Source organism: Caretta caretta, chromosome 14 (assembly GCF_965140235.1).
Source record: "Caretta caretta isolate rCarCar2 chromosome 14, rCarCar1.hap1, whole genome shotgun sequence".
Taxonomy (NCBI): domain Eukaryota; kingdom Metazoa; phylum Chordata; order Testudines; family Cheloniidae; genus Caretta; species Caretta caretta.
In genome coordinates, this window is record NC_134219.1 from 44,454,602 (window position 1) to 44,464,581 (window position 9,980).

At 47.7% G+C, this 9,980-nt stretch overlaps 1 protein-coding gene across 1 annotated transcript; it reads right to left on the bottom strand.

Moving 5' to 3' along the window:
• Positions 1-400: 400 nt before the first annotated feature.
• LOC142069293 (butyrophilin subfamily 1 member A1-like) lies at positions 401-9,736 on the bottom strand. The gene is made up of 4 exons (XM_075119960.1): positions 9,432-9,736; positions 7,528-7,550; positions 6,684-6,787; positions 401-2,081 (listed from the first exon to the last, which is right to left on the bottom strand). The coding sequence occupies exons 3-4, from the start codon at positions 6,757-6,759 to the stop codon at positions 1,564-1,566; spliced, it is 594 nt and encodes a 197-aa protein (XP_074976061.1). The 5' UTR covers positions 6,760-6,787; positions 7,528-7,550; positions 9,432-9,736; the 3' UTR covers positions 401-1,563.
• Between the last annotated feature and the right edge of the window lie 244 nt (positions 9,737-9,980).

The window sequence follows — 9,980 nt, forward strand, 5'->3', positions numbered from 1 at the left end:
CTCCTTTAGGATCTGGGAGCCCGAACGGAGCAGCTGCTGCTCCCCCAGCAGGGTGGGCCAGTGCAGGGGGGAGGGCACCTTCATTAAAGCCCCCTCTGTGCCCAGCTCATGTATGATTCTTGCCAACTCTCCCCCATAGCTATAAGGGAAGGTGATTCTGGCTCCTGCAGCAGGAGCAGTAGCTGGGAGACCCCCAACGAGATCCAGTGACACAGATTGGTACAAATCGCTTCCAGCTGCTGCAGGGCTTCTAGCTTCTCTTCAAACACCCCCGCCCCCCATTTAATTAGTTCTGTGTCCCTGCCACCCGCACAGCTGCTTGTCCCCCTGTCCAGCAATGAATTCTGCCTCCCCAGTCCCCACAGTTTTGCGCTCTCTCTCTCAAGTGGTGCACCAGTGATTAGGCACTTTGCACAGAGCATTTATTTAAGGACAAAAGCCTTACAGAGAAAACAGATCAATAAAACAATAACAAGTGGAAAAGCAGACTTCTGCTTCCCAGAGGTCCCCCATCAGTCCTATGGAGACCCTGGCAGGTTCTAGTCCTTCCACTCCTTCACAAGGTTTGACCTATTGATTAAAAGTTCATGTCAGTTTGTTGGCTCAAAATGAGAGTCTGTTTAAACTCACCCTTTAGACCCCAAAATTTGTTCCCAAGCTCCTGAAGCAGGTAAAATCAGGCTCAAAGGCTGGGAGTCTGTGTAACCAACCACAGGAACTTGCATTGATCTTCCCAGCTTCCCCAGAAAATCCACCCAGTGAGCCGGGTACAAACAATTACCTGTAATACACACTGAGCCATAGGTCTGTGAATATACTACAGGCCCATGTCGTCCGGCCCATCTCAAGCACACAGATCACATTTATCAAGTGGAAACAATCGCTCCCAAAGAGGCTGCGTGTATTTGCAATATCTGTCACAACGGTCATACAGGCTGAATCGAGACACCCACTCAGGATTTTCTTTCCTTAATTTCTGCCATGAAAACGTGTCACGTTCTGTACTTCAAGATGGTCCAGTTTGCAGACAGAGAGCTAGCAGGGGATCTGAAGGAACATGGGACCCTGACAGGAGCATAGAGACTAGAAAATAAGAAGCTAAACAGGACTCTGCAACAACACTGTACTCCTTGCAGAGCTATAGAGACCAGGATTGAGAGCCTCGGATTTTCTGTGAGGAAACATGGGAGTCCTTCTGAGGCATGGAGACTAATAACATAGCTCGGAGCAGCTCTACAGGAAAGACGTTGTCTTCCAGGGTCATAGAGCTTAGGGAAATGGAAGCTAGAAGAGGCTTAGCAAGAACATTGTAATCCTCCAGGGTCATAGAACCTAAGGAAATGGAAGCCAGAAGAAGTTCAGCAAGAACATTGTAATCCTCCAGGGTCATAGAGCTTAGAGCAATGGAAGTGACAAGAGGTTCAGCAAGAACATTGTAATCCTCCAGGGTCATAGAGCGTAGGGCAATGGAAGCTAGAAGAGGTTCAGCAAGAACTTCTAGGATCATAGAGAGTATGACACCACAGGCCAGAGAATCCAGTTTCTTGGGATCACAGCCATGCATCACCCTCTGGGGGACAGTTTCATGTGGGACAACAATACACAAAAGTAAGGGAAAACTCTCTCCTCATTGAAAGAGACCGGCGGGAAAGCAAAGAGCAGCTCCTCGTTGCTGAGGTCGTAAAATGACACTCGCCCCAGTTCATAGTCCAAATAGACGCCGATCTCATTGTTGTTCTTTTTGAGGGGCACATAGGTGTTGGAAGGGTTGGTGAGCGCCACACAGAGGTGATGATATTTCTGCAAACCCAAGACCCCTGTGTTGGGTTGAAAGACAATACGTCCTTTCCTCCTCACAGACTCGCTGGCCACACCCACAGTCCAGAACATCCCATCCACCTCCACCTCCCAGTAGTGTCTCCCCGAGGTGAATCCCTCACAGCCCAACACGCAGGGATCAGTGTCAAATCTCTCCAAACGGTCAGGCATCTCCTGACTTGGTTTTCCCCATCTGGCACCTTTCAGGTCCTCAGAGAGGATGAGTTCAGGACCTGCCGTGTCTGGATCCAGAGTCACATTCACTGCATAACAGAGAGAGAATCAGAGTGTTAGACGCTGATCTCAGCACTGGGGGGAAGGTTGGACAGAATATTCAAGAGGTTAGACATTAGTACAAAATAATCATCTACAATTGGGTGCACTCAGTGTCCCCCTGACAACAACTTCTTTTCTCTAGGTGAAAGGTAAGTCAGAAAGTCCACACCAAACCCTTGGATGTTAAAGGCCTAGCAGGGATGCTGGAGCTATCAACGACCAATGTTAAAAAACTGGGACATTCGGAGGTGAGGATAAAGCAAGGTACAAGGACATGTTTTAAAAGCAAGAAACATTGAAAAGATAGGACATTATTAGTGATGGTCATTCAAATAACCTTAACTCTGCCCTCTAGGTACTCACTCTTCCATCTTTCCCTTTTTCTATCCAGGGGAGCTGAAACAAGTGGGGGTGCTGAGAGCCATTGAACCAAACTGTAAACCCTGTATATGATGGAAACCACTTAAAGACAGGGGGTATGGCAGCACCCCTAATTCTAGCACCTATGCTTCCATCCCTCCTGGTTCTGTAAAATGTGTCTTTTTAGGATCAAGTATACAAGTTCTTAGTCCATAGCCATAGACGGGGTAGAAGTGAACTCTGCACTGAGAGTGGAGTTAAGAAAATGAGAACAATAAACCATCATTTTAAAAGCTCCTCTCATGCATACACAATAATACATAATAAATATGCTGCCTCACTGCACCCACCAGTTTTGTACACCTGTGAACTAGACACAGGAGGTAAGTTTACATAGACACGCCAGCTCCATGCACGAGGACCCTTGTGCAACTCTTGGGGCATAGGATCTTTGTAAATTAGGTGGGATAATTGACGCCCACGTACCGTGATGAATCAGAAATGGGCAAAGCAGCTCGTCTCCTGTGGACTCCACATGGTCCTAAAGAAGGGTTAATGTGACCAAACCATTTTAGATTTTAGCATCCCCCATCCTCAGAGGTTTTGAACAACAGGTTAGAGAATGCCTGTCAAGAGTAGCCTGCTTCAGTGCGGAGGTGTGTGGACTAGATGACAACTTCATCTCCTTTCCAGCCCCACATTTCTATGAGTCTATAAGCAAGTCTTTGTGATGAGAAGAGAATGAAATTTTTACCCTGTAAAGGTTTTTTTTTGTGTGGTGGTGGTGGGGTTATATCTATACATAAAACTGACAGTTGTCAAAACCTAAAAACATTTTGGGGTTCGAATTTTCAATAATAAAATAAAACAAAACTAATGACAGTGGGGTGTGTGTGTAAATTTCCATTTAGTTGAAAAGGCATTTTCTCACCTTCTTGCCTCCCCCCAAAAACAAAATCACTGATAATTATCAACCAACTAAAGTTCTGGAAAGAAGCTTAAACTTACAAGACACCCAAATATTTCCTAGCGTGGATGGATACAGATATTGCAGAGTCTTTCATACAGTGGGGGAAGAGTTAAGATTGTCATCAGCATAGGCGCTGACTCCGTGGGTGCTCTGGGGTTGGAGCACCCACGGAAAAAATTGGTGGGTGTGCTGCACCCACCGGCAGCCAAGCTCCCCGCCCCCCGCTCAGCTCACCTCCACCTCTTCCCTGAGTGTGCCGCAATCCTGCTTCTTCTCCCAGCGCACAGCTGTTTTGCGGCATAATGAGCTGTGGGAGGGAGGGGGGAGGAGTGGAAACGCGGCACACTCAGGGGAAGAGGTGGGGAAGAGGCAGGGCCAGGTGGGAATTTGGGGAAGGAGTCCAACAGGGGCAGGGAGGGGGTGGAGTTGGGGCGGGGACTTTGGGGAAGGGGTTGGAATGGGAGTGGGGCAGGGCCGGGGGTTGAGCACCCACTGGTGCCAGGAGAATTTGGCGCTTACGGTCATCAGTGACCTGACCTGAGAAATTCCTTGCTTTCACATGCTGTGTATTTTTGCAATGTAATTCTTATAATGTCCTGCCCAAATGTCTGCAGTGTTGTAGCAGTGTCAGTCCCAGGATATTAGAGAGACAAGGTGGGTGAGGGATTATCTTTTACCTGAAGAAGAGCTCCGTGTAGCTCGAAAGCATGTCTCTCCCACCAACAGAAGTTGGTCCAATAAAAGATATGACCTCCCCCACCTTGTCTCTGCCCTAATGTATTTATTTAAACAATATTGTATCTTTGTGTTTCTTGGCCCCTTCATCCTGAATTTCCTAGTTGCTAATGAGTGCTTTTTTTAAAAATCCCAATGTTCCTGCAAAGTGCTGATTTGTCCTTTCAATTTCGAGGTAAGAAAGTTCATTGGTCAGGAGATTTCCCCTTGTTGTTATATTGCACCACCACGTCTGCTATAGTTAAGGTTTAGACCAGCTTTCTGTTGACTTCTAAGTGCTCTAAAATCCATGTAGTTACTCAGTTTGCCTGGAAATTTGCTCCGCTTCAAGGGGGCTCTGGCTAAGGTCAATGATCCAAATTTGGGGTCATTTGACCTAGCGGTTAGAATCACAGAACCATAGGGTTAGGAAGGGTCATCTACTCTAACGCCCTGCCCAGATGCAGGATTTGTTGTTTCTAAACCATCCAAGACTCATGGCTCTCCAGCCTCCATTTGAAAACCTCCAGTGAAGGAGCTTCCACAACCTCCCTCGGCATCTGTTCCATTGTCCTACTCTTCTTACAGTTAGAAAGATTTTCCTGAGATTTAATCGTGTCCTGCACTCTGTGGCAAGAGAGCAACTTTTCTCCATCTTTTTTATGGCAGCCTTTCAAGTATTTGAAGACCGCTACCATATCCCCCCTTAATCTCCTCTTTTCCAAACTAAACATACCCAGTTCCTTCCTCCTTTGCTCAGATGGCTGCATTCCACCCCTTTGATCATCTTTGTCGCTTGCCTCTGGCTGCTTTCCAGTATCTCTACATCCTTTCTATACACTGGCGACCAAAACTGGACACAGTCCTCCAGCTGAGCCCTAACCAGCGCCAAGCAGAGTGGTACTGTCACCTCCCATGACGTGTAAGGCGTGTAACACTGACAGACACCGGGCGTCAGCAGGCGGGATCGAACCTGGGACTTCTGGAGCTTAGTGCACGAGCCTCTACAGCCTGAGCTAAAAAACAACCGGCTGTTAGCTAAGGCTGTAGAGCAAACTCATTAATCGCTCCCTCTAGGGAGGAGCCGCAATAGCAAATCTCCTACAGCTCCACAAGTGCTAAATCGATACCGATTAATCTGCATCCCACTTGCAGCAAGGATCATGCTTCCGAACAGCGTTAGGTGCCTGCTGACTCTGTGGCATCTCCCTGCAAGTAGATTTCCGAGCAACCTGCCTTGGTCTCACCTCAACCAGGCAGTGAATGTCTCAACGTCGCTTCACCACAAAAACCAAAAAACACCGGTCAAACAACCACAACAGGAAATACGGTACAACTTTGAGCTCATATATAGAGGCAAGGGCGGGTGCTCATTGGATGAAAAGAGGAATCATTGGTAAGTGTTTGAGGGGGAGGACAGGGATTGGGCAGGGGAAGGAGGCCTGCACTCTCTTTGGGCAGTACGTTACCGCTTTGCTGGACCTGATAGGAAACAGGCACCAGTGAAAGCCCGGGCTCCAGTTCTCCGCTAGAATCGGTGCCGCTAGATGAGACAGAACACCACACCCAGGAGGTGTGTGGGTTACACATGTTATGCTGCTCGTTAATGCAGCCTAAAACTGCATTTGCTTTTTTTTTTTTTTTTTGCAACAGCATCGCATTGCAGACATGCTGAGGCTGCGATCCACCACGGCTCCCAGATCCTTCTCTGCAGTGCTGCTGTCAAGCCAGTTATCCCCCATTCGGTGTTTGCGCATTTGGTTTTAAATCCCTATGCGCAGCACCTTACACTTATCTTGGCTAAATTTTGTGTTGTTGTCTGAGATATAACACAGCCCCTACAAATGGTTTCCCTAAAGCTCATGAAAACGGCTTTTGGGAACAGCTGTAAATGCCTTGCTCAGAGGCATTTTAACCAGGGTATTTCCCTAGTTAAAAGCTACGGTGAGGAGCTACCAATGCCATTTAATCATTGCTGTCTAACTCCCTTTGTAACCCTTTTAAGGCTCCTAGGGCTGGGCCTGGAACCCTTAGCACCCTTGTAATACAGCCTGGATAAGGGCCGGGACCCTTTATGTGTTTGCCCTATCATCGTAGCTCCCCTCTTCCCATGTAAGGCTTACTGGGCTAAACGCAGGGTAACCCACATGGGTCTAAGTGTGGGTCTTTGTCCCAGTCTACCTCTTCTCCCAAGACCCCTGCCCCACCCCTTCCTGTCCCTTCCCCCCCTCTTCCTGCCCCGTTCCACCCCACCCTTGCTCCTCCCACCCAGCACCTCCTGCCTGCCACTGGACAGCTGATCTGTGGTGGGCTGGAGGCACTGGGGGGAAGGGGAGGAGCCGATCGGCAGGGCCCACCAGTGGGTGCTGAGCACCTGCCAGAGGGTGCTGAGCACCCACTATTTTTTTCCCATGGGACTTGGGTGCTCCAGCCCCATAACATCCATGGAGTTGGTCCCTATGGGAAACTCAGCAGAACCTTCAGTGGCTGGGGAAAGTGCACTGCACCCTGATGAAATTTTGGAGCAGGGATTTGTGTGTCTTACCTTTGAATTGCCTCAGAGTTTGGAGGTTGAGGGAGAACTCCGGCGTCCTCTGCCTCGGTTCAGGAGAAAGAGCCATTGCAGCATGCACCTTCCCCTTCTCACGGCTAGAGGAGGAAAAACACTAACCACACATTTATTACTCTTCACCTGATTGCTCAGATCAAGTGGCAGCAAAACATCAAGGGGCCCATTTGTGCCTGGACCTGGCATGGGTCTGCAAGTTCTCTCGAGGCTGGGGAAGTGATGGGGAAAGACCCACAAAGGTGGGCAGCGTGGAGCAGTGGAAAGAGCACTGGACTGGGAACCTGGACACCAGGCTTCAGCTCCCTGTGTCCTGCAACACACTTGCTGGGTGACTAAAGGCAAATTACTTCCCCTCCCACCTTCTGTCTGGCTTGTCTGGACTGTACATTCTCCAGGGCAGGGACTGTCTCTTTGTGTGTATGCAGTGGGGTCCTGATCTCAGCTGGACTTATAGGTACCATGATAATATAAATACTAGGGAGTCTTTTCACCGCCATTCCCACACAGGGACTAGGCAAAATGTCCATCCCTGACAGCTGCTTATTCCCTGTTTTATAGCTTTCCAGCTCTTTGGGTGCATATTTGAAAGCTTCTCTCTGCAGCTGAAAGAGCTAGAAATTGCCTTAAAAAAAGAAGTGGCTGAGATTTTAATGTAATCACATGACTCCAGGAACTGGGGCTTTAAGAAAACAAACAACAAAAACCCACCATAAAATATCACCACCCAGATGTGTAACATTGGAGATGTGTCTTTCAGCCAGTGCCCAAGCCCCTGGCCTGCATTGTGAAGTCTGAGGGGGAGTGAGAAGGAGCCACGTACCTGTTCAGTGTGTCTCTGGCCTCCTATAAATCAGAGGGAGAGGAAAGGGAGTTCAGCTCCACACGCCACATACTAGGGACTCCTCCAGCTCCAGAATAAGCTTATTTTTTGATCACTACTTCAGTTTCACAGTTACCAATAGCTGGTCAATTCAGATCTATGTCTTTAATCTCTCAGGTCTAATCGTTAACGCTCTGAACCCCAGCAATTAGGGCTTGGGGAACCTTTTCTCCACCGCTAAAATAGAAACTCCCGATTTATGAACCGTAGGAAGTCAAAAAAAGGGTCACCAGATAGCAAGTGTGAAAAATCAGGACGGGGGTGGGGGGCAATAGGCCTCTATATAAGAAAAAGCCCCAAATATCAGGACCGTCCCTATAAAATCGGGACATCTGGTCACCCTAAGTCAAATCACCCAGGGAACAGAAACAAAACCATGTGGTTTTGGCGTCCAATCACAAGGCATCAGCAGCAAACCATGAACATTGCATAGGCATAGTAGCAGCCTGTGTATGAGCAAGCCATACCCCACCTGCAAACTAAAGGCCCAGGTGCACGCTCAAACCTGAGTTTCGGAGTCACTTACAAATTTGTGCCTGCAACTGGAGCTGCAGGAATTGACATGCTGGGCTGACGCCTCGGTCAAAATGTGTCTCACAGAGATAAATGCACTGGGACCACGCCCTCCCGCAGGAAGCTGGCCCGGTCACTTGGAACTGCACTGAGATCTGGTGTGACACATGGATCCAGGCAGAGACACCGGTGCCAGCTGATATTGTGTGTGTGTGTGGGGGGGGGGGGGGGCGCAGAGTGAGGGCACCTGGCTTCCTCAGTGAGCATGATCAGTACAATCCAAGCAGCAAATCTGGGGTGGGGCATGTGACCCCACATTCCCCCACCCTCTATGCATTGCCTCTGGATGCAGAGGCTAAAATTAATTTACACAAACTTTTAGTCAAAGTCCTAGCAGACAACTAATTTAGCTGACAAAGAAAAAACAAGATCCAATAATGGGAAGTTAAAGCTGGACAAATTCGGACTGGAAACAAGGTGTTAGTTTTTAAACATGAGGGTAATTAGCCACTGGAACAATTTACTAAGGGGGGTGGTTGATTCTCCAACCCTGGTAATTTTAAAATTAAGACCAGATTATTATTTTTCTTCTGAAAACCATGCTCTAGCTCAAACAGGAATTATTTCAGGGAAGTTCTATGGCCTCTATACCAGAAGTCAGACTTGATGATCCCAGTGGTTCCTGGGTATTTATGACTCCATGGAGTTTAAATAACAAACAGATTCATAAAAAGCACAGCTCCCGTATGTAGATAATTCGCGACTGGAAAAAACACGGGTTACATTTCTAGATGTTGAATAATTCAATCTGCTCTCCATTAATGATGTCTCAAAAATAGCAGAGATGTTGGATTCCTTCCCCAACAAAGAAACAGAAGAAGTTGGAGCAGTTAGCACAGAAGTAAAAATACCTATGGATAAAGAACAGACAAAAGGCTATATAGGAAACATGAGGATATAAAAAACAACCAAGGCAGATAGCAGGAGCCCAAAAGACATTGTTCCTACTGTAGTCAAGAGGAGACTGGCTATTGACTGCAAAGAGAGAAGGATCAGTTTGAAGGGAACTGAACAACAAACTTACTGCATAATGCAGAGTGTTTCTAAATTCTAGACTGCTCGGGAGACATCGGGAGCTGGTTTTCTTTTTATCGGTGAAAGAGTGATCCTAGCAATTACCATCCCATCATTCTAGCTCTGATAAGATAAACAATGCAGCAAATATTTAGAGATTTGTTGTAAAATGTCTTGCAGCAGATCTCACATTTAGTTACTTGATTTCTACTGGTGGTTTTTATTATAATACGTTTCACTCACCAGCAATTTCCTACCTCGCACTGCTCAGCGGCTGTCTCTGTGGAAGCTGTAACATGGTTTCTTTGTGCGCTGTGCAGATCACATAGGTGAGCTGTTGGCCCCTCTTCAGACAACAAAGCAAATTCCTCCTGATGGTTCTCACACACCCTCTTTGCTTCTGGATTTTTGGCCGATTGCAGAATGAACGGTCTGCCCAGTTCTACAACGCTCCTCCGGGTTTCTCTGCACAGCAGAGAGACGTTTCTAGGTGATTCTTCCAAGCACTGGCTAATGCAGGCACAGCAAACGTTCTCTCTCCAACCGTGAACACTGGACCTTATAAGCAAGTCACAAGGATAGTGCAAGCGGCCTCCTATTGGAGAGGTTCGGCTGGATTCTCAGAAGCCACCGCTCCTACTGTGTAAAAGAGAGAAGATCAGCTGCAATCTCCTCATCACAGACATGGCTTGAGTCTTATCCAGCAACTGGATGTTTCTTTCCCCGCAAGCTTGTTTGTGCGTGTTATTTTGGTGTTTGCTTCAGGGTTTTCTTTAGGCTGCAACGTGTAATTTTGTCAGCGGGCC